The sequence below is a fragment of the Delphinapterus leucas genome, chromosome 7 (assembly GCF_059928025.1).
Source record: "Delphinapterus leucas isolate spDelLeu-1000000601 "Yukka" chromosome 7, BTC_Dleu_Yukka2, whole genome shotgun sequence".
Taxonomy (NCBI): domain Eukaryota; kingdom Metazoa; phylum Chordata; class Mammalia; order Artiodactyla; family Monodontidae; genus Delphinapterus; species Delphinapterus leucas.
Window position 1 is genome coordinate 35,794,198 of NC_143135.1, and position 26,018 is coordinate 35,820,215.

A 26,018-nucleotide genomic window follows, 5' to 3' on the forward strand; every position below is an offset into this window, starting at 1 on the left:
GTTTAAAAACAAAGGAATATAAATAATTATTAAACTAATTACATAACAATTGATTATACAGTCTTAAGCCATGGCAAATAAGAAACCATTTCCAATATCAGACACTCTTAAACTTATGGTAGGTCACTATTTTTCCTGGAAAACACGATACTAGTAAAAATAAAGTAATATAATTTGGCTTTTCCCCACAGAAACAACATAATAATAAGGGCAACAAGGCTAATCAAATACTCAGTATGTGTTAAATTAGAGAAATGACCGTGGTGGACCACTGAAAGGTGAGAATCTACATGGAGAAAGGCTCATGCGGCCCCTCGCCCAACCAGACTCTTCCACTGAGATGCTGCCATGTGAGTCAAGCCTCCACACAACTGCAGCAGCATGAAAAACCCTAGGAGCAGAATTAGTATGTAAGTCCAGTCCAGACTGCAGAAACACAGACAAGTAAACCTACATGATTTTTGACTTCAAGGCGCTAAATTTTCGAGTGGTTTGCTAACACAGCAATAAATAACTAAAACGTACTCTTTTATATGAAGCCAGCTCATTTAATTTCTTCTGATCTTGTTCATCCAGTTTTAAAGCAAAGTACTATGATTATTTTTGTGATGAGATAAATGAAATTTTAAAATATTACATATTTTTTTTCCTGAAAATAAAAACAAGACTATTCAAATTAAACGTATGTGTAGGCAAATACCCAAAGAAGAAACTCCAACGTAACTCTCAGGTTTACTGTTAACAGTTTACAAAAAGGCCTCTAGAAGAAATTAACATGTTCAAACAAATAAATAATTTTCACTTATTTTTGTTTAAAATTTGAACGATACCATTCCTGTTTCTTTCACTAGTGGGACAGGCTTGACTTAATCTATTTTAAAACTGGCATTAAATAAAGCTTATAAAGTCTTAAAAACTGGAAACTGATTACTGAAAAATCACTATAAAGCTAATTACTGTACTTTCCTGCTTTTGTTAAGAATGTGGAGTTTTATTGATCCGTAGGGTTAATGTGGATTGGGCCCAAACCAAATTCAATATTTCATTTATTGTGCTGTTCATCGTTGCTTGTTTCCTCTTTAGTTCTTCTAGGTCCTTGTTAAATGTTTCTTGCATTTTGTCTATTCTATTTCCAAGATTTTGGATCATCTTTACTATCATTATTCTGAATTCTTTTTCAGGTAGACTGCCTATTTCCTCTTCATTTGTTAGGTCTGGTGGGTTTTTATCTTGCTTCTTCATCTGGTGTGTGTTTTTCTGTCTTCTCATTTTGCTTATTTTACTGGGTTTGGGGTCTCCTTTTTGCAGCCTGCAGGTTCGTAGTTCCTGTTGTTTTTGGTGTCTGCCCCCAGTGGCTAAGGTTGGTTCAGTGGGTTGTGTAGGTTTCCTGGTGGAGGGGACTAGTGCCTGTGTTCTGGTGGATGAGGCTGGATCTTGTCTTTATGGTGGGCAGGTCCATGTCTGGTGGTGTGTTTTGGGGTGTCTGTGGCCTTATTATGATTTTAGGCAGCCTCTCTAATGTATGGGGCTGTGTTCCTGTCTTGCTAGTTGTTTGGCATAGGGTGTCCAGCACTGTAGCTTCCTGGTTGTTGAGTGAAGCTGGGTCCTGGCGTTGAGACGCAGATCTCTGGGAGATTTTCGCCGTTTGATATTACATGGAGCTGGGAGGTCTCCTGTGGACCAGTGTCCTGAACTTGACTCTCCCACCTCAGTGGCAAAGCCCTGATGCCTGGCTGGAGCACCAAGAGCCTTTCATCCACACGGCTCAGAATAAAAGGGAGGAAAAGCAGAAAGAAAGAAAAGAAAGAAAGAAAGAAAGAAAGAGGATAAAATAAAATAAAGATAAAATAATGTTATTAAAATAAAAAATAATTATTAAGAAAAAAAAATTTTTTAAGTAAAAAACAACAAAAATCGGACGGACAGAACCCTAGGACAAATGGTGAAAGCAAAGCTTTAAAGACAAAATCTCACACAGAAGCATACACATACTCACAAAAAGAGGAAAAGGGGAAAAAATATATATATATAAATATATATATATATATATCGTTGCTCCCAAAGTCCACCTCCTCAATTTGGGATGATTCGTTGTCTATTCATGTATTCCACAGATGCAGGGTACATCAAGTTGACTGTGGAGATTTAATCCGCTGCTCCCGAGGCTGCTGGGAGAGATTTCCCTTTCTCTTCTTTGTTCTCACAGCTCCCAGGGGCTCAGCTTTGGATTTGGACCCGCCTCTGCGTGTAGGTCGCCTGAGGGCGTCTGTTCTTTGCTCAGACAGGACGGGGTTAAAAGGAGCAGCTGATTCGGGGGATCTGGCTCACTCAGGCCGGGGGAAGGGAGGGGTACGGATGCGGGGCGAGCCTGCGGCGTCAGCGGCCGCCGTGACGTTGCACCAGGCTGAGGCGCGCCGTGCGTTCTCCTGGGGAAGCTGTCCCTGGCTCACGGGACCCTGGCCGTGGCGGGCTGCACAGGTTCCCGGGAGGGGAGGTGCGGATAGTGACCTGTGCTCGCACACAGGCTTCTTGGTGGCGGCAGCAGCAGCCTTAGCGTCTCATGCCCGTCTCTGGGGTCCGCGCTGATCACCGCGGCTCGCGGCCGTTTCTGGAGCTCCTTTAAGCAGCGCTCTTGATCCCCTCTCCTCGTGCACCAGTAAACAAAGAGGCAAGAAAAAGTCTCCTGCCTCTTCGGCAGGTCCAGACTTTTTCCCGGACTCCGTCCCGGGTAGCTGTGGCGCACTAGCCCCCTTCAGGCTGTGTTCACGCAGCCCACCCCAGTCCTCTCCCTGGGATCCGACCGAAGCCCGAGCCTCAGCTCCCAGCCCCCGCCCGCCCCGGCGGGTGAGCAGACAAGCCTCTCGGGCTGGTGAGTGCTGGTCGGCACCGATCCTCTGTGCGGGAATCTCTCCGCTTTGTACTCCGCACCCCTGTTACTGCGCTCTCCTCCGTGGCTCCGAAGCTTTCCCCCCCTCTCGCCGCCCGCCTCCTGTCTCCGACAGTGAAGGGTCTTCTAGTATGTGGAAACCTTTCCTCCTTCACAGCTCCCTCCCACTGGTGCCGGTCCCGTCCATATTCTTTGTCTCTGTTTTTTCTTTTTTCTTTTGCCCTACCCAGGTACGTGGGGAGTTTCTTGCCTTTTGGGAGGTCTGAGGTCTTCTGCCAGCGTTGTGGGTGTTCTATAGGAGCAGTTCCACGTGTAGATGTATTTCTGATGTATCTGTGGGGAGGAACGTGATCTCCGCGTCTTACTCTTCTGCCATCTTCCTCAACTCCTCTCCAAATTCAATATTTAACCTTGAGGTTCATTATACTTTAGATACCAAGAGAGAATCAAAATACTATATAATTCTGTCAAACTGAAAAACCTGTATAAGTCTCAGACCAATCCCTAAACTGTGTATGTGCAGGAGAGACCCAAAACAGTATAGCAAACTCTTCAGGAATGGAAATGAGATTTGAACCATTGTCTGCCAAGACACTGCTGACAGAACTTATATCTTGACTTTGGATGGACTGCCTGTTAACAACGAACATCAACACTGCCCAGATGATTATAACCCAACTAAGAGTCCAAAATATCCAGGATACAATCCATTATTACTCAACATACAAAGTCCAGGAAAATGTAACCAACTCTCAAGAGAAAAGACAATCAACAGATGCCAATGCTGAGATGATCCAGATGCTGGTACTATCAGACAAAGACTTAAAGCAAATAACTATGCTGGTATAAGTTAATAGCAATGACGTAAAATAAACACACTGAAATGAATCAAAAGATAGGAATTCTCAGTAAAGAAATAGAAACTACGAAAAGAGAACCAAATGGAAATTTCAGAACTGAAAAACACAATAACTGAAACAAAAAACTTCCTGGGCTGAATTGCTGAATTGCGGAATGGAGATGATAGAGGAGGACAAGGTCAGTGAATGTGAAGTTAGATCAAAAGAAATTATCTAATTTTAAAAAACAAGGGGAAAAGATTGAAATAAAATGCCCAGAGACTCAGGGACCTGTGGAACTAACATACATGTAATAGGAGGTCCAGATGGAAAAGAAAAAGATACTGGAACAAAACAAACAAACAAACAAAAAAAAACCTTTCAAAATTCTATATCCAGGAAAAACATCCCTTAGGAATGAAGATCAAATAAATGAATTTTCAAGTGAAGGAATATTAAGAGAATCCATTGCCAACAGGCTTTTTAGAAGACATTTTAAAGGAAGTTCTTCAGGCTGATGGGCAATAATACTGGAAGGAAACCTGAAACATCAAAAATGAGAGAAGAACGATAAAATCGTTGGGTAAATATAAAACACTATGTTTCCCCTCTGAATTCCTTTAAGATACCTATGATTTTTTAATGCAAAAATTATAACATCATCTGGTGGGGTTTTCAATGTATGCACATGTATGCACAAAGATCAGTGTAGGGGGTGGAGGGGTAGGAGGGAGGAAGAATGAAATCCCACCAGTATATACAAGTGTTTATAAAATCTGGAAATAAAGAAGGTTTATTTTTAAGTATCATAAGCAAAGCAGAAACTTAATAAAGAAAAATTTAAATTGTAGTATCAAAATTAAAAGATGAATAACAGATCTGAGAGTATTTACAATATAGGTAACAAAGGCTCACTGTCCTTTGTACATTAAGCTACTACAAATTAATAAGAAAGCAATACGTCAGGGCTTCCCTGGTGGCGCAGTGGTTGAGAGTCCGCCTGCTGATGCAGGGGACACGGGTTCGTGCCCCGGTCCGGGAAGATCCCACATGCCGCAGAGTGGCTGGAGCCTGTGCTCCGCAACAGGAAAGGCCACAACAGTGAGAGGCCCGCGTACCGCAAAAAAAAAAAAAAAAAAAAAAGGAAGCAATACGTCAAAAGAAACTAACAACAGAAAAGCAGGAAATTTACAAAAGAAAAATCAAATGATTAATAAACACGCTAAAGAAACTGTTTCACCTACTTAGAAAAAAATAAGTAAATTAAGACAACATGATACAATTTTCCTTGATCACGTTGAGGAAAGGATTTTTTAAATGATAATATCTACATTAGTGGGGAAAGGAGCATTCATGCTGTGAAAGTAAACTGAAATAACCTTTCTAGGGGAATTAAGTAATACACATTAAAAGATAAAACATTTGTACTAAAAAGAAGTCAGACACAAAATAGTACACACAATATGATTCAATTCATATACAGGAAATTCAAAGACAGCAAAACTAATTTAGTGTTACAAGTCAGAATAGTAGTTATCCTTGCAATACCGGTAAAAACTGGAAGGGGTTATGTGATAGGCTCCTGGGTTGCTTGTAATACTCTGTTTCTTAAGTTGAATGCTGGGTATATGGCGGGGTAATCACTTTGTGCAATTTTACCAAACTATACTTATGATTTGTGTACTTTTCTGTTTTCATGCACACAACTAAGATTTCATACAATGTACATACTCATTGATCCAGTAATTAAAAACTTCCAAAAATTAAGTATGCTTGCAAAGACTTAAACATGTCAATTTTAGCCCACATTTTCAACAGGTGATCAGTTAATAAAGCATAAAATCTACAAATAATAGAATACCATTTGGCCATGAAAAGTAATCCTGTAGACAAATATTTACTGATTTGGAAAAATAGTTGTGATATACTATTAGGTGAAAAGAATAATATATATTTATTATGGGTACTTATTCTGTGTTACACAAATGTGAATATATACATCTATATGGAAAGATTTCACCAAGCTATTGAAAGTGGATGATAGATTTGGAATATTAATATTCTTTATGCTTATATATAATTTACATTTCCCATAAATATGAACAACTTCTGTGATAAGTTATTTTTAATAATACTTGAGTTAAATAATCTATAGTATTGCATAGAGAGGCATTCAATTCAACTATTACCTTTGTACATTTCCCTTAATGACTCTCAAAAATCACTCGTCTCTGCACCCCAAGGGTTAGGGCAATGTCTAATATATAGTAGGAACTAAATGAATTTGAAGAAAAAGAATGACAAGTTTTCCCCAACTAGTAATTCTACAAAAAGAACATTTTCAATAACTATTTTTCTTCTCAAGAGATTAGCAAAAGCAAATTAAGGGAAAGTAGCAGGTAAAGGAGAAAAGGTGTAAACAGAATAGTAACAGCAATAAAAACTATGGAAACTATATGAAAACATTAAGATGATTTTTTTAAAGATTTTAGTAAGTGGGTTTCATGGGGAGAGAGTTAGTTACCTTATAACTATTCTTTAAGTTATACATATGTTTTTATGTATTCCTTATACTCTGTTACCAAAAAAGAAGGCGGAGGGGAAAAAAAAACCTAGTTAGCTAATAAAACCTTTTGTGAAAACAACAAATTCAGGTTTAAAAAAAGCTCTTACAACATTATCAGAAAATGTGATGTGAGTCTCAAATATATATAAAATACACTAAGTGATATGTCATATATTTAACTCTGATAAAAAACAGACTGGTAATGTTAATATAGTAGAACACTGCAGAATTATAGAAGAAGGTCTATATTAAGAAGGTCTTAACAAAGAGGAGAAGCTGATACACAAGTTTACAACAAAATTAAAAAATAAAGATAAAAAGATTTGAGAATACAAAGATATTTTAGAACTGTCTTCCAATCCCCAAATCCAACTATCTATGAAATTTAGTTAAAAATCAGAAAAGAAATTAACGCTTGCCCAGATACCCAAAACTACAGTGAAATATTGAGTAGTTTGGGGGTAACCAAAAAACAGTTTATAAGCCTGAAGACAAATAAATAAGAAATAAAAATGAACGACAGCTATTTTATAGTTCCCTCTGAAGTGCGTTATAGTATATCCAACTCCTCATGCAGATTTACCCTCCTAATGATGTTTGGTTGAGGGTAGTATTAAAATCCGTTCCATAGCAAATACTAATCAGAAGCATGAGGAGAAGTCAGAAAGAAAATCAGCTGGGATTTAAAATTACATGCAGATAATGTACTCATCAGAGAGGTAGCATTCACTTAACTGAGAAAGTGGAAGATGCTTGCTCTGAAAAACCAAAGGGATTTTCTGGGCTTAAAATGGTATTTACTCTCAAACACAAGCAAGGACTAAAATGCCACGTTAGGGAAAGCGCTTCCTTTTTTTCCCCCCCCCGTATAAATGATCCTTGATAATTAAAATAGATATTAGAAAAAAAGAGGAAAAAACCTTAAACTTGAAACATAGTCATATAAACTAGTGGAACTATGATCAGTGTTTTTATTTCTGCAAGGCCATTATAAACAATCAAATATGTCAGCTGATTTGGGGACAAAACTATTCATTTTGCTGCAGAATATAAACATACAACTATTTTTCAATTATAGTTTCACCTCCTTGTTACCATCACTTTGACAGGCTATCTCTAGGTGTTTTAAATGTTAATTTCAATGAACTTACACTCTGTCTGTGGAAGTCATTCAAATACAAGAATAAACAACCACCACAGGAAATTGAAAATGACTAATTGGCAATGGTAATAAATAACTGCAGCACAACTTGACATGTGCTTGAAAAAGATCAGATAGGTTTGAAGGCCTGACCACAGAATAAATGTCCCTTTTGTTCCATACATATCTCTAGTCAGGGGCAAAGGGAATGCTAAGGAGAAAAATAAGCATTGAAATCAATTATCTATAGAGCTGGGTTAATCTGCAAAGGCAAGGTCACAATGAAATAAATAAAATTTCACTGACTTACACCACACACCACAGTCAGAAAAATTTTAGTTATAAAAGTCACTTAGACTGAGAGAAAGAATGAGTGGTAATTACGAACAATAGTGGTGACGACAGAAGGAAACAGAATGAAAGAAAAATATACAGTAAATTTCTGGGATAGTTTGATCACACTTGTAATTTGGTGAGAATCTTCCATAATTACTTTGAAGTGCACAGGAAAATAATACAGACATGTAGCTTTACTGTGCATCTTAAATATTCCTAAGTATTAGAACAGAGTTTCACAATGAGCTGTTTTGTTTCTGCTTTGTGGATTTCACAAAAAGGAAAAACATAACTCACAGCACTTGTAAATTGAATCATTTGAAAATCTGTTTTAAGCCACGTTTTGCTTTTTCATCCCATACATACAAAGGTAGATGCAGTTCGTTTTATACATGCTCATTTGAAGAACAATGACATGGAATAAAAACGAATTACTTTCTCATGTATTTTGGTGTGATGAGTACTTCTTTAAAGTGGACATATCATGTGTGTATGTAACAGGATGCAGTCAATGAAATAAGATCAGACTACACCTTATGATGAAGAAGGAAATTAAAAATTATCATTATCACTATCACCTGCAGGGAGTAATTTATCATTTCTGTTCTTCATTGGTATCATGTTCCAACAGCGTGTGGTTACAGCAGATACAATTAGGCAGCTGGCCACAGAAGTAGGAGGATAATGTGCTTTTGATGGAGTTTATCCAAGCATGCAGATAGAGTGCTTGTAATCCATGCAGCAGAATCACTATAACAAAAATACAGTTCATTTTTTGTTGGAGTATTTCTTTCAAAATCTTAGTCTGGAATTCAAAAGCTAACTGACGATGAGTCTGAAGCAAGTGAAGAAAGAGTAAGAAGATACTGCATAAAAAAGATTATACGTTTTAAGCTTACATCATTGTCTATAAACCAACAAGATGAAGATAAAAATACAGGCCATACCAAGCTGCTGCATAAAGAGCATGAACTCTGATGGTGATAACTGGTATTTAAACTAAGAAGACATAATCAACAAAAATGAAAATTACATATTATGATATTCTCCTAATGTTAACAATAGCTTAAATTATAGACTCTTCCCTCTTCAATTAATTTTCTATTTTATCCCAAGAGGAAATCTGCATCTTTTCTTTCCTGATTCCTCTAGGGAACAATACACGTTAAGTGCCATATACTTCTCAAGGGATATTGCCAAACTGAGTAGTGTTTAGAAATAGATCAAGCAATATGGAAAGCATCAAAACAGACCACAGTTCTCAGAATATTTTTAAAAGGTACTTTTACTGAAAAACTCAACATAACTAATTTTTGATCTACTTAAAATATTCCCAAATTATAACTGAAATTCCCTTAAAATTTACTTAGATTTCTCCCTTGTAATTTCAAAATTGCTTATGAAAGTGGTTTTACGGAGCAGAAGAGATCACCTCTTCAGAACCTAAAACGTAAATACTTCAATTCTGACGTGCTGTAGATTGATACCTTACGTGGCCTAACTCCTTTACATTTCTTCCTAGCTATAAATAAGATACTATTATTTTATACATTCAATATTCACTGAGATTTACCAATATTTTCACTTAAAAAAACCTTTTAAACTAAAACGGACATGCAGAAAAGTACACAAAAGTGCACACCATGGTGAATTTTCAAACAGAATACAGCTATGATACCCACACTCAGATCAAGAACCAAAACACCCCAGCACCTAGCAGTCCCCCTAGGCACCTAGCCAACCCCAGGCACCCCCACAGGGTAACTACTACCCTGATTTTTTTCCCCAGCTTTATTGAGATATAATTGACATATAACAATGTGTAACGTAAGGTGTGCCATGTGTTGATTTAATGCACTTACACATTGCAAAACGATTACCACCACAGTATTAGCTAAACCCCCACCATATCCCATGATTATCATTTATTTTTTTGTGATGAGAACATTTAAAATCTATTCTCTTGACAACCTTCAAGTATATAATACAGTATTATTAACTATAATCATCATGATGTACATTGGATCTCCAGAACTTATTCAACTTATAACTACAAGTTTGTACCCTTGACCAACATTTCCCCATTTCTCCCATCCCACACTCCCTCGTAACTACTATTCTGATCTCTGTTTCTGAGTCTGGCCTTTTTATTTAAGTTCTATATACAAGTGATATCAAACAACATTCGTTTTCTTCTGACATTTCACTTAGCATAATACCCTCAAGGTCCATCCATGTTGTGGTAAATGGCAAATTTCCTTCTTTTACAGCGTAATAATATTCCATTTATGTGTGCGTGTGCGTATGTGTGTGTATGTACATATATATATGTATATGGCATATCTTCTTTATCTATTCCACTGATGGACACTTAGGTTATTTCCATATCTTGACTATCATAAATAATGCTGCAATGACCATGGGAGTGCAGATACCTCTTCAAGATCCTGTTTTCATTTCCTTTGGATATATACCCAGAAGTGGGATTGCTGGATCATATGGTAGTTCTATTTTTAATTTTTTCAGGAACTTCCATACTGTTTTCTATAGTAGCTGCACCAATTTACATTCCCACCGAAAGCGCACAAGGCTTCCCTTTTCTTCACATCCTGGCCAACACTTACCTCACTAACTACCCTGACTTCTAAAACAGATTCATTTTCCCTATTACATACTTCAACATATATCGTGTAGTCTTTTGTGCCTGGCTAATTTTCTTTATTATTGTTTTTGAGATTCACTTCTACTATTGCATATTACCTACGCTGTTATATGGCTCTAAGACATATGTGACTATACAATTTATTTATCCAATCTACTGTTGACAGGTATTGAGTAGTTTTTTTTGTTTTGTTTTGTTTTAAATTACACTAATGAATCAACAGTTTAAATTTTATTTATTTTTGGCTGTGTTGGGCCTTTGTTTCTGTACGAGGGCTTTCTCTAGTTGCGGCAAGCGGGGACCACTCTTCATCACGGTGCGCAGGCCTCTCACTATCGTGGCCTCTCTTGTTGCAGAGCACGGGCTCCAGACGCGCAGGCTCAGTAGTTGTGGCTCACGGGCCCAGTTGCTCCGTGCCATGTGGGATCCTCCCAGACCAGGGCTCGAACCCGTGTCCCCTGCATTGGCAGGCAGATTCTCAACCACTGCACCGCCAGGGAAGCCCCTTGAGTAGTTTTAAGTTGACACTTTTATGAACTTTTTTTATAATGTTTTTTGGTGAACGTAAGTACTCATTGCTATTGGGTATATCCCTAGGAGTGAAACTATTGCTATGTGCATATATATGTGCATATATAACTTTTGTTAATCTTTATTGCTTCCTTTACCTCCGGTCTTCCATCAGGGATCGTTTTTGTTTGCCTATATACCCTTCAGAAATCAGTTTCCTGGGGCAAATTCTTTCTCTATTTTTTTTTTTTTGCCTGCGCCACGTGGGATCTTAGTTCCTCGACCAGGGATCTAACCCATGCCCCTGGCAGTGGAAGTGTGGAGTCTTAACCACTGGACCGCCAGGGAAGTCCTTCTTTCTATTTGTTCACCTGAAATATCTATTTCAGCTTCATTCTTAAAAGTTATTTTAGTTGGGTAAAATTCAGAGTTGGCAGTTATTTTCTTTCAGCACAGTGAGGATATCATTTAAAAAAAATATTTATTTACTTGGTTGCACTGGGTGTTAGTTGCAGCAGGCAGGCTCCTTAGTTGCAGCAGGCGGACTTTTTAGTTGTGGCATGCATGTGGGACCCAGTTCCCTGACCAGGGATCGAACCTGGGCCCCCTGCACTGGGAGTGCAGAGTCTTATCCACTGTGCCACCAGGGAAGTCCCCGCAAGGATGTCATCATTGAATTATCTTCTGTCTTTCCAATTCTACTGTTCCTGCTGAGAAATCATCTATTTACTGCTCCTTTGAAGGTAATTCCAATGCTCTACTTACAGCCCCACTGAGGCTTCTAAAATGCTCTCTTTGGTTTCTGTAGTCTTAGTAGGATGTATCTAGGTGTGGATTTATTCCCCTCTTTTCAACTGAAATATAATTCACATACCATAAAAATTTCCCCAGTTAAATAAACTGTATAATTCTATCTATCTTTCTATCTATGGCTGCATTGGGTCTTCATTGCTGCGCGTGGGCTTTCTCTACTTGCGGCGAGTGGGGGTTACTCTTCGTTGCAGTGTACGGGCTTCTCGTTGCAGTGGCTTCTCACTGCAGGGCACGGGCTCTAGGGATGCGGGTTTCAGTAGTTGTGGCACGTGGGCTCAGTAGCTGTGGATTGAGGGCTCTAGAGCGCAGGCTAAGTAGCTGTGGCACATGGGCCTAGTTGCTCCGGGGCACGTGGGATCTTCCCAGAGCACGGCTTAAACCCGTGTCTCCTGCATTGGCAGGTGGATTCTTAACCACTGCGCCATCAGGGAAGTCCCTCAATTTTTAAAAAAGTATATTTGGAGTTGTGCAACCATCACCATAATCTAATTTTAGAACATTTTTTATCACCCCCGAAAGAAACCCTATATCCATACTCCTTGTCTTATGCCCTGTCTACAGAGTTGCTTATTCTGAACATTTCATATAAATGGAATCACAGAAATGGAATATCATATAAATGGAATTCTTTTGTAGTTGGCCTCTTTCGTTTGTATAATGTTTTCAAGACTCATCATTTCAGGGTTCATACATTCTGTAGCAGGTATCAGGACTTCACTCTGTTTTATAACCAGATAATATTTCATTGTGTGGCTATACCACATTTTGTTTATTCATTCTTCAGGTGACTGACATCTAGATTGCTTTCAGTTTTTAGCTTTTATAAATAACGCTGCTATGAACATTCATGAACAAGTGTTTGTGTGGATATGTTTTAATTTCTCTGGGGTATATACCCAGAAACATAAAATATCTATCCATTCCTATTCAAGTTATGTTGTACTTCTTAAATTGTAGCTCACTGTCTTTCGTCTGTTTTGGGAAATTCTCAGCCATTATCTCTTCAAATAGTTTGAAATAGTCTCATCTCCTTTCCCCTTTGGGACTCCCATTTAAACATATATTAGACCATTTCTTGTATCTTCTATATCTCCTGCCCTTCCCAATGCTGCATCGTGGCATTCCTCTGTGCTTCCTTCTGGATATTTCCTCTGACATAAAATCCAGTTCAATAATCCTCTCTATACTAGTGATTTAATATTTACCGCTAAACTCATCTTTAGTTCAGTATTAGAATATCTGTTCGGTTCTTTTTCAAATCTATTATTATATCTTAAATATTTCCAACTATTTGTTTGACATCTGTAATTTCTTTTGTCCTTGAACTTAGCAAGCATAGTTATTTTAAAGCCCATATCTATACATCTAACACCTGTAACACCTGGAGCTCTATTTTTATTTCCTGTTTTAGCTGGTTCTTGATTGATGTTGTTTTGTGTCCTTGTGTGACTCATTACCTTCGATTATGTTCTGAACATTATATATGAAAAACTGCAGAAATAATTTCAGACTTATAAAAATACTCTTCTAGAAAGAATCTTTTTTTCTGCCAGGAACCTGAGGGTGCTGGCAAAAGCAAAGTTATCTTAATCTAAAAATGGGGTCTGGGGCTTCCCTGGTGGCGCAGTGATTAAGAATCCGCCTGCCAATTGGGCTTCCCTGGTGGCGCAGTGGTTGAGAGTCCACCTGCCGATGCAGGGGATGTGGGTTCGTGCCCTGGTCCGGGAGGATCCCACATGCTGTGGAGCGGCTGGGCCCGTGGGCCATGGACGCTGAGCCTGTGTGTCCGGAGCCTGTTGCTCTGCAACGGGAGAGGCCACAACAGTGAGAGGCCCGCGTACTGCAAAAAAAAAAAAAAAAAAGAATCCGCCTGCCAATGTAGGGCACATGGGTTTGAGCCCTGGTCCGGGAAGATCCCACATGCTGCAGAGCAGTTAAGCCTGTGAGCCACAACTACCGAGCCTGCGCTCTAGAGCCCATGAGCCACAACTACTGAAGCCTGCGTGCCTAGAGCTCATGCTCCACAATAAGAGAAGCCACCACAATGAGAAGCCCGTGCACCAAAACGAAGAGTAGTCCCTGCTCACTGCAACTAAAGAAAGCCCACGTGCAGCGTCGAAGACCCACCACAGCCAAAAATAAAAAAAATTTATAATAAATAAATAAATAAATAAATAAAAATGGGGTCTGAGAATTTCCTGGGCCACCCAGATGATTTGAAGTGGGGCTGCAGTCCTTGCAAGGGCTCATTTACCTCTGTTTTACCTTACCCTTGGGTACAGTCTTTCTGGGTCCCAATGCAATGCACTGGGGAATTTTTAAAGAGCTCCATTTTTGTATTCCTAACCATGTGAGGCTATCAAAAGGGCTACAAAGTCCTTTAGTTGCTTCCTCTGAACTGGTAAACGCCTACAGGGCAAAAGCAGTCCCAAATGCCAGTCTCATTTCTTTGGATTTTCTGAGTCTTGGCTTGGTAATGCTTTACTAATTTATCTCTCTGGTACTTTCAAACAGATAATATTTAGTATTTTTTTCAGCTTTTGTAGCTGGTCTCAGTAAAAGGGTAACTCCTTTTACACAGTCCACTGTTACAGAAGGCAGATTCATCATTGCACTTTTTTTTTTTTTCCCCCTATCTAAGGTACCCCCTGTAACTCTCTTCCCCATTCTCTAAACTAGCTCCTTCTTACTTGTTATGTCTCAGTTTAAATGTTACTTTCCCTGGGCAGCCTTCCCTAATCCCGCAGAGTAGATTATAATACATCCATTAAATGTCCCTGCATTCCCTGCAATAACATTCACCATATTCATAATGCTTTTCGTTCAATGTCTTTTGTTCAATTGTAAACCCCAATAGGCCCTTTAGGGCAATCTCTCTGCAACTGTGTTCACCTCCCTATCCTCAATGCCTAAGCACAATGACTGGGCATTCAATCTAAACATTTAGTGAAAATAGCCATGCAGTTACAAAGGCATGAAATAGCCTGGGATGTTCAGGGACTAAAGGAAATTAATAAAGATTTGCTAATTGAGTGAACAAATAAAAGAAATGAAATGATACATTATGCTCAACTCCTACCGACCTTTGGGAAAAGAAAACCATGAGGCTTTACTTCTCTTATTTCCTACTTTTTATTCAAAACTCATATTTGATGTCAACTACTCTAGAATATTCCTTGATGTCAGTACCAGCATCAATTAATCAGTCACTCCCCACTAATTTACTGCATACAGTATGAGGAAGGCTTTCTGGAAGAAAGCCATGCCTAATACGGTAAAACCTTAAATATGAGCAAGATTTTCGAGGAAAGTGAGTAAATAAGAGTGTGCCAGGTCAATGCTATCTTTTATATATGCCTGTAGTATTTAAATTCTATTATAGCACACCATAGTACAATCATCTATTTATATGTTGGCCTCTCCTACTAAATGAAGGTCTTTGGGGCCAGAGACTACATTCTTTGTTGTATTCACAGTGCCTAACACAGCACTAGTATCCAATACATGCTGCTTGAATGAGAAGTCATTTTGAAAAGGTGTGTGTGTGTGTGTGTGTGTGTGTGTGTGTCTGTGCTTGCCACTTAAAAACTCTTACAGCCCACTGCTTCTCTAGTTTTCTATCTCCTGCTTCCTCACATGTCATCAGTTTCTCACAGCTCAATGTCAGTGGTTACTGTTTCCTTATATTCCATTTTTCATGCTGATTTCCAATGTTCCTTAAAAGCTATAAGGCCTCTATGGCCCACTTCTCATTCCTCAAATGCCAGGAAATACTATCAATGATAAGTAAACATTATATTTTTAATTTTAAGGACAAAATAGTAGATATATTGAATTAAAAAATGAGTGCAGAACAAAAAAGAAATCAGTTTTGTGACTGCTGCAGAGGTTTAAAACTGAAAACTATTAAAAACTCATTTTTGTGACTAGGAGATCAATCTCTACCAGACGCTTCTTGTCTTTATGAAATTTCAGAAGTATAAACTAGGAGATGGAATACTGAAAGAAATCTTGACAGACAGGAAATAGGGGGCAAGTAGAAGATGTGATACACTTTACCTTCCAGGAATGAACAGGATTTTTTTTCTGTTTTGAAAAGTGAAGTAAAAAATATGGCTACCACCTCCCCGCCTGAGCCCTTCTAAAAACTATCCAACACCTGGGGTGAGAATGAAAAATCTGGCAACATTACTTTTTTTTTTTTTTTTTTTTTTGTCATTTAGGGCTGCAGTTTTTCAAAGGTAATTATACTAGTTAGTAGAAGTTAGGTGTTTTTTTGATTATGATCTCTGAATACTGAGTGAGACAACGACTTACATCTTTCGGGGCCCCCATTCATGGGATTGGATGCTGAATAAAAGGATGACGAGGAAAAGAGAAAAAAGAAATCAGATTGAATGCTATGGTACAGACTTTAGGGACAGCCAGGACATATCACTTGTTAAAAGAACGGGCATGCTGTAGTAGCGATGTCACTGTCTTAGTGATCTAAAAAGTAAAAAATGTGACTCTCCGCAAAATTGTAAGAAGAAAGGAGTGATTTTGCTTTGAGAAGCACCTGATTTGCATAAATGCGGCATTTTGAAAGAAGGTCTCATTTCTTTAATCCATTAGATATTCAGGGATACGAACAGGTCAAAGAGTTCATTGCATATCTTTGCCTGTAAAGAAACTGGTCTTTAAGATAGTACTGAGAGCCAAATCAGTGATGCTTGTTCAATCCTGATGGAGCAAGTAAATCCAATCTATGAAATCACACCATCCTAAATCCCCATAAGGAAATGAATGTTAAAAATAAAACTAAATAATCCTTTCTTTAAAAAATGCAGCAAGATAGGAAAGTGAATGGAAATACTAATCAGATCATTTTATGAGCATTTTCTATGTGCCAGGCATAGTGGTAAACGCTTTTATGCACTATCTCATTTAGCACTCAAAATAATACCCAGCAATTATTGGTGTTATTATCTCCACTTTTCAGATAAAAATTTGAAGTTCAGAGAAGTTAAATACCTCTTCTAAAGTCATACTGGTAAACTTGGCCCACTGGCTTTAAGGCTTGAAGTTTTTTGTTTCTTTGTTTGTTTTTAATAAATTTATTTATGTATTTTTGGCTGTGTTGGGTCTTTGTTGCTGTGTGCGGGCTTTCTCTAATTGCGGTGAGCGGGAGCCACTCTTCGTTGCAGTGCGCGGGCCTCCCACTGTCGTGGCTTCTCTTGTTGCGGAGCACAGGCTCTAGGCGTGTGGGCTTCAGTAGCTGTGGCACGTGGGCTCAGCAGTTGTGGCTTGCGGGCTCCAGAGCGCAGGCTCGGTAGTTGTGGAGCATGAGCTCAGCTGCTCTGCAGCATGTGGGATCCTCCCCGGCCAGGGCTCGAACCCGTGTCCCTTGCATTGGCAGGCAGATGCTTAACCACTGCGCCACCAGGGAAGCCCAAAGTTTGAAGTTTCTAACCACAGTGCTAGATTACCACTGTTTAAACTTTCCTCTTTGATTTAAATTATTTTTAGAAAACTCCCTTCTATTTCAAGATTGGTCCTTTCCTCATCTAGTCTTCTAAAAAAGAAAAAGATAAGACTGATTTAGGTAAACAGGTATATACAACAAAAATTTATTTTTTCAATTCTTGACTCATCTTTGCATGTGGACTGATCTCTCCTGTGAATACATCCATATACCTCTGAAGTCTGGAAATACTAAGTGCTTTAGGATTTTTAGAAGATCTGAATGCTAATATTTACGATGGTTTCTGCCAGAGCATAAGTCAAAGGGAATCTGAACTGAGAAAATTACTTCCTTATAGGTCATTATTCCAGAGATAACTGCCTGAATCAGAGAGGAAAATACCTGGTCAAACTCATTTACTATCACAACCTAATAATGCTAATTGGCAGCCTCTGAGATAAGGCTGGGGAGAACTTCCCTGACATCTCTAATCAAGAGTCCACTATTATTATTTGATTTTTATGCTTATTGCTGTGCTTAAAATAAATATTTTAGTTGGGCTTGAGTATGATTATTTCTCTCATAAATTGATTCTGACCCTGGGCATTGCTGACTTTAAGCATGACCCTATACCTATCTAAAATTAAATTATGATCATAATGTAGCTTAAGAATTTCAACATTCCACTCAACCTGTATTTCAGAACAATTGATGTTCAAATCCTTTTATAACATAACTCAATAGGCGGATTCAGAATCAATTTTAATGAATTTTTAAAAATGCAGATTCAGAAGTGTCATTTACAGCATGGCTTTCAAAGAGGATAAAGCATAGGAATCTCTGTTGACTCCAAGGACTAGATGTCTTACTCAACTTCAGGGTTCCTCATTTTGTGGACTTCTGCATTCTCTCTGCGTAGGTTAAGTAACAGTTAAATACTGCAGGTGATTCTTCCCACTATTCTACTCAATAAACATATACCTCAAAGTTAATATGAAGTGGGAAAGATATCTTTTTAAAAATTAATTTTTTCTTAATGGTACGTTTCCAAGGAGAGAGAACAAAAGTAGGTAAGAGGGCAACTAAACATGGAGAATGAGTTGAAGAAATCCAGATTTTAAAAGGTTAAAATCCTTAGGGGTCCAGTTTAGAAGGATGGACCCTCTGTGGCTGGGAAAAATGAAAAATAAGACAGGATTAAGTGGAAGTGTCCAAAATTTTGTAGGTAATGCACAGGGTACACCTGGACTTTAACCAAATCTCAAAAATATCAGAACTAGCTAGAATCCCTTTAAATATGAGACAAAGCATTCTTTTACAGCAGAGTCATATATTATATAGAGGATAAGTCACATATTGGAAAAATCTCAGATAATCAAAATCACTCAGGAAAACCCCTTAAGGTTTTGCATTGGAGACTGAAATATAAACCATCCCTCAATATGTTCAATACAACCAGTTCTTCTGGCAATGGCACAAATCACCATTTCTTTGGTTGGGCTCCAGATAAAGCAGATGGCTTGCAGAGTGCCATGTTGTATTAAAAATACAGTAGTCCCCACTTATCTGCAGTTTTCCATTCTTTGGTATCAGTTACCCATGAAAATATTAAATGGAGATTTCCAGAAATAAGCAATAAGTTTTAAATTCCATGACCTTCTGAGTAGTGTGGCGAAAGCTCACGCCATCCTGCTCCATCCCGATCAGGTTGAGAATCACCCCTCTGTCCACAGTATCCTTGCTGTTTATCCTACCTACCTGTTACTCACTTAAGTAGCCAACTCGGTTATTTGATCAATTGTTGAGTAAACCTTATTGTACTTAGTAATGGCCCTGAACTCCAAGAGTAGTGATGCTGGCAATTTGAACATTCTCTTATTGTGTCTAATTATAAATTAAACTTTATCACAGGTATGTATATATAGGAAAAATCATAGTGTACATATAGAGTATGGTACTATCCTTGATTTCAGGCATGCACTGAGGGTCTTGGAATGTGTATAAGGGTGACTACTGTATATACCTTTAGAGGCAAGAATCGCATGCAGTCCAGCAAGATGCTCATACTGCAGAAATACTTGGAAGCGGAAGATAACTAAAGAAACAGCAGATGTGTTTCCCACCTCAGGCTCATTTTGGGGCACATATTCATTAAGTAAAATGGAGGGTAGTATCATCTGCACTAATTAGACCATTAATTCTCTCATGGACTCTTCTTCTTCTACCTCAATAGTTAATTTGGATCAAGTTCTATTTGCCCATGATGCTACTCCCTTGGATTTGCCTACCAAAAAAAAAAAAGGAAGAGAGAGAGAAAAGAAAACTTTTAGAGCCTATTAACCTCAAGAAGTAGCACAGGTTAGAAAATACATCCTAGTTCAAGAGTGATTTTATGATTGCCTATACTTCTTTGATTCTACTGTCATATATCATATGTGGACAGAACATGTCACAAGTCTGACTGGGCAAGACAGACCACAGAAGAGTATTCTAATTTCCACTGGACATCACTACTTGCATATCTCAAAGGCATTTCAAATTCAACATACTAATAAACGAGCTTCTTATCCTCCCCTCTAAACCTGTTCTTCTTCCAAGTTTCTTTGTCTTACAAAATAGTACCATCATTCTTCAAATTGTAAAAGGAAGAAACCTTACAGACACCACTGTGACCTCTTTCCTTCATCTCTCATTATCTAATCCATGCTCAAGTCCTGGCAATTTTACCATCTAGATAGCTCTCAAATACATCCACTTTTCTCCATCTCCGCTAAAACTACCTTTGTGCAAGTCACTGTCATTTCTTGCCTGAGGTACTGTAATAGCTGACCCATAGGCCTCTCATAACCACTCTGGTCTCCCTAATAGTTCTCCACATTCCAACCATGACCCTTCTCAAGTGCCCTTAAGGTCATATCACTCTCTTTAAAGAACTTCAATTATTTCCCACTGGTCTAAGGAAAAAAACAAATAGCACAGGTGCTAAATGATCTGGACAGCTTGCCACCCTCCTTCAGCACTGGTCTTCATGCGCCAGCCATGCTGGGCTTCTTTCAGTTCCTTTTACTCACCAAGCTTCTGACCACTGGATGTCCTTTTTTGGTTTGTTCTTTAAGAACTTTTAAACTGAAATTTTTTTTTTTTTTTTTTTTTTTTTTGCGGTATGCAGGCCTCTCACTGCTGTGGCCCCACCCGCCGTGGAGCACAGGTTCTGGACGCGCAGGCTCAGCGGCCACGGCTCACGGGCCCAGCCACTCTGCGGCATGTGGGATCTTCCCGGACCGGGTCATGAACCCGTGTCCCCTGCATCGGCAGGCGGACTCCCAACCACTGCGCCACCAGGGAAGCCCTAAACTGAAATATTATGTACATGCAAAAAAATAGAGATTTTCATTTTTTAGCCAATGTGAGAATCATTTATTTAAAAAATGTTTTATTGAAGAATACAAGTATAAAATATATAACACACACATAAAAGTGAGGAAATCACTGACTGGGCACAGTGAACTTTTTACAAAGTGAACACACTCAACCACTACCTAGATCAAGATACAGACCACTCTCAAGACCCCAGAGCTTCTATTATTCCCCTTCCAATCCAATGATAAATCCTCCCACAAAATGTAACCACTATTCTGATGTTTATCACCATTATACTAGTTTAGCTTGTTATGGAAATTTAAAGACAGATTCTGTATTTGGCTTTTTTTCCTTTTTTCATGAATGTTGTATTCATGAAATTCATAAGATCACCTTTTTTTCCCACTGATGTATATTATTCCATAAATATACTGCATGTATTTATCCATTCTACTATTGATGAATGTTTGGCTTACTTCTAGTTTAGGGATCTAATGAGCAATGCTGCAATGGACATTCTTGTACATGTCTTTTTGGTGAACATATGAAGGTATTTCTAAGAGTGAAAAGGTTAAGCCATAGGGTAAGCATGTGTTCAGCCTTGGTAGCTACAGCAGATAGCTGAGTTTTATGGAAGCAACTTAGCACAGTACATTTGCCTCATCACTCTTAGGCGTTTCTTAGAATACTGTCATTAGTATGATCTTTTAAAAAGATCCGACTATGAAGAACTTCAAACATATACACAATTATAGAACCTCTGAGTACCTATCACTTACATTCAACAGTGACCAGTATTTGGCACATTTGCTTCATCTATTCTCCCTCTGCCCCGTGCCCCTCTTTTTGCTGAACTGTCTTGAAGTGAATGCCTGACATCATGTCACTTCTCCCCTACCTACTTGTTTATGACTCTAAAAAATATGAACATTTCCTTATATAACTACAATGCCTTTATCACATATAACCAAATTCTCATTAATTCTTTGGTATTATCTAATAGCCACAAAGTGAACTTTAATATCTGTCTCCCCCATTAATGCCTCATCAATAGAGGCATTAATGGCTTATTACTATATTCCCTTGCAGCTACATTACTATAATGCCTTATATATTGCCTAATGCCTATTATATTACTATAATGCCTTGCAGCTCTTAACACATAATACTATTCAATAACCAGTTCCTGGAAATAAAGAGATTTAAGTATTCTCAACACCATCTAAGCCTAACTCCAAAGGTTCAGGTTTCAGAAGAGAGCAGAAAGTTCAGGACCAGGCTCTAGACTGTATGGTTATTCATTTAAGTAGAAACCTAAAACTGACTGTAGAGGTGGAGCCTCACAATTAGAAATGCTCTCCCTCCGAGACATAAAATTTACTTAATGAAGCCTGTTAAAATATATACCAGATGTCCCACTAAAATCTATGATGCAAGTTCAAGACAAATCTTACTATTTCTAAGCAGCACAGATGTGTTTTAATAGTTTCTTTAGTTGATTGGCTTTGCAAGGTCAAAATTACATCAATTTACACCCAAAAGTACTAAGAACTGACTTAATACCAAGGAATGAGTTTAAAATTAGTAGGCTTCGACTGTCAGAGATTTTTAAAAAGCTTTGAAAGAAGAGTTAAAGAACACAACTGCAAAGAAATGGGCTCATTTTGATGTTTCTTCTTCAGCCGTCAGAAAAATTTAAAGCTTATTGAAAGCATAAAATGAAAACAAGTACTATGAGTACTCCTTGAGAATCAGGAAAGTTTGAATGGTAAACACTTTAAAGTTTCTTTTAATAACATTTACATTAGCCTTAAAAACTGTAACTCAAGACTTGTTCGGATTCCATCCAAAGCTAAATATCAGTGCCTCTTAAATATATGTTTCTACCATTCATCAAGTATATCATTTTTTTAAAAAAAGAAAAAAAAAACAAAATGAGAATTGAGAGGTAATATATAATTTATTTTCAGTTCACTCATTAACTTTTGTTTATTTTCACTTACTTTTCCTAACTTAAAAATAATCCTAAATGTGTAGACCCAGATTTATTTTCTAGATTGGTCTTTTAAAATAATGCATTCAGGGACTTCTGTTTCTAGTAGGGTATGTTTGCAAAAGACCCTCTCCTTACTCTGATGCAACAACAACAACAACAAAAAAAACCTGGGGAAACTAAACAATTATATTTTTCACTAAAACCATCAAAGAGCCTTGGATGCAAAAAAAAGTCTAAATAAATTATTTCCAGAGAGGAATGAGCCCTTCCCAACTGAGCAGGCAGAAACAGTTGCTGTCACCTGAGAGCATCTATCCAATGCTGGGGCAATGGGTGGGCAAAGCAGTAAAAATGCCACAGGTACAGGAACCTTCCTGGGATAAGGAAAACCCAACCAATTTTTGACCGCCAGGTCTGGGCTAGTATGGTGCACTGGAATTTGGAGAATCCCGAAAGGGATGTCTAGTCATCTCTGCAAACTAAGAAGGCAGATGAAGCTGGTGCTTGTACGACAAAACAGGAAGAGAGAGGTTTTCTTGCAGTGTTTAGATCTTAAAGCCAAAAGCATCTGCAACCACACAGTTCGCTGTCACCATTAGCAAGGTATTACTATTCAGCTATCTGCTATTCCACAAACTCTTGCCCAGAAAGATGAGGTGGTTTGTTTCAGGCACCTCAAGAAAACCCATTTATAGGAACAATAAACTTTTCAGCTAATCCTGAGAGTAAATACGCACCACCCTCTTCTCAAAAGCAGATGGCTCAACCGCACTGTTTACTCTTCAAAACTCACTATGAAACCCACCCCTCACTGTGTCTACGGTCAACTGAAAAAAAAAAAAAAAAAAAAACTCAACGTGAGAGTTGTGAGGTGTTTTATTTGGGGCAAAATGGGGACTCTAGCCCAGGACACAGCGTCTCAGATAGCACTGAGGAACTGCTACAAAGAGGGAGCAACTAATCTCTCATGAAGATTAGTGACCTAATCCTTGTAAAGGCAGACAGCAAGTGACAATTTTTAGTTGGCACTACCAATTCTCAACTAGATCATGAACTGTGCCAAACCCAGATCAGGACCTTTCCTCTCCCCTCTAATCCCTTGCTCTGCATAGACAGACCCTCTGAAAATCAGATCTCTCAAACCTCATAAATAATCCTAACTCTGTTTTCCTCCCTAAACTCAGCTTTATTTTGATGGTCTTTCCAAGAAGTTGGCAAGAGGGAGAGGCCTAATCTTATGCTCAAGTCACAGTAAATTAACTGCAGTGGTACCCAGCCCTGATCAAGCTCAACTCCAGATTAGATAAAAGGGATCAGGCCGTCATCCTAGCTACCAGACAGAGGTAAGTGGAGGCCTGTCTAGGAGAAAGTATTACTTACATAAGACTGTACTATCTTTTATACAATGTCTAGCATAAAATATAAAGTTATGAAATATGAGAATAGGAAAATGTGACCACAGTCAAAAGAAAAAAGCAACAGAAGTAGAATCGCAGGTGGCTCATAGAATTAGCAAACAGATCTTAAAAGAATTATTATAAATATTAAGGAATTTAGGTAAAAAGATTGACCAAAGTGGTTAAAAAGATGAAAAATAATAACTCAATCAAAATATTAATTCTACAACTAAAAAACATGATATTTAAAATGAAAATATTTATTGGCGACCTTAACAGAAAGAATACAAATGAAGAAAAGACCAGTGAATTTAAAAAATAAGTGAACAGAAATTACCCCAAAATGAACTTCCTACATGGCTACCATACTTCAGCTTTTCTGTCAATCTTTTCATCCTTCGAAACAGAATAGGCTTCCCTGTTTAAAACACAAATCTTTTTTTTTTTTGAGAGAGGTAAAGTTTATTATCTTTGTCATGAAATCTTGGCTGTAAAATTTGATTACCAACTATAATTTTTCCACCAGAAAAATACCTCACTTCTGTGCTCCCAATCTCAGACTAGCCTCTTAATATCTCTATATTCCTATCTTTATTATTCATACTAAAATGTCAGTACCTGTCTCCTCTCACTTAAGTGCCTTTTCAGGACAGAGTATAGTTTTATTTGTTTTGTTTTGTGCCCACAGATTTCGGACAAGTATCTGGCACACAGTCAGCATTTAATATTTGTTTAACAAACTGAAATGTCTGTTAATATAAAATTTTACATTATTATAAAGATTTTAAAAGTTATGATAAAAATTAAATAGCTCTCAAATGTCACTGAACTCATATTTATGCACCTGTATAAAATCCAAAATATAAGAGGTTTTTAAATACAAGTATTGAAAAAGTCTGATATTTTTTATTTAATCCACTGGTTCATCTTTAACAACTGCAGTAAAAGAAAAATGGCTAGAAAAAATAATATTCTTTGTTAAATGAGGCTTAAAATCATATTAAGGAAAGTTTATACAAACCGAACACTGCTGTACAGTCATTATTCCAGTACACACTAATAGAGAGGTAGAATAAAAGACAGAAAATATAATGTTGAAATTAAGATAGAAAAATGATTGCTTTAAGAGATGATGTATCAAATAAAAAAAATCTTTACATGTTAAAGACATTACGTATGTGAGCATGTAATCTGATAAAACCCTCTTAAATATTTTCATTCTTAAGGTAAACAACTCACATTTATATAAAAGGAAGTATGAGAAGTCATTTAATGTACACCTAGGATTATGAAAAGGATGCTTGTCTATATCTTTAAGGAGCTTATACAGACAGATGCCAATATAAATGCTGCTGGAACACAGAGTAAGAGAACATTACACAATTACATAAATGACATTAAAAAATAAGCCATAACTCACAAGATAAAACACACTGGTTCTAAATTGTATAGCCTTAAATCATTTGCTTTTGAACACCTATAAACTTTCCATAAAAATAATGGACTTTATTCTTCATTTACTGCAAGGGTAGACAGGCTGATATGATAGATAGGAAGCCAGTTGCTAACTAAAGCTTCATACCTCATCATAAAAGCAAAGGTGATTTGACCTTAACTGTCAATGATATCAACTGATACAGTAAAAAATGGTCAAAAAATTGCTATGTATGTGTTACTAGCATTCACTGGAACATTATCCTTCAACCATTATAGACAACCAAGGCTCAAACATTTACATATAAGTATCACATCATGTTAAATTCCTCAAAACATAAAGTTTGCTAATGTAAAACATTAAATTAGAAATGCCATCAAATTTCTTCTGGGCTGTATGTGTGTGTCTGTGTGTATGTTGGTGGGGGAGACTGCAAAGAAAAGATATTTTTCCATTAAAGGCTCCAACACACTTCACAAAGCCATCTAAAAGCACTATCAGTCTACAGCACACATGCGATCGAAATTAAATTCAAAGAGGGTGTTCTAAGCATCTTGTTAGTTTGAAAAATCCAGTTTCCTCCAATATTTTAATTAGGTCACAAATTTAGAATCTCATTATGAAATAAATGGT

General features: G+C 37.7%; 1 protein-coding gene across 10 annotated transcripts in view; it reads right to left on the reverse strand.

Annotated features, from left to right (window-relative positions):
- Positions 1 to 26,018, reverse strand: part of PRMT3 (protein arginine methyltransferase 3) — a 141,597-nt gene that overhangs the window by 22,060 nt on the left and 93,519 nt on the right. The window contains exon 14 of one of the 10 annotated variants that reach the window (XM_089915039.1): positions 5 to 25,006. The exons of the other annotated variants lie outside the window; for them this stretch is intronic. Within the exon in view, the coding sequence (XP_089771165.1) occupies positions 24,992 to 25,006 (15 nt within the window). The 3' untranslated portion in view covers positions 5 to 24,991. Of the gene's footprint in view, positions 1 to 4; positions 25,007 to 26,018 lie in introns of those variants that run through there. 10 annotated transcript variants of the gene reach the window in all.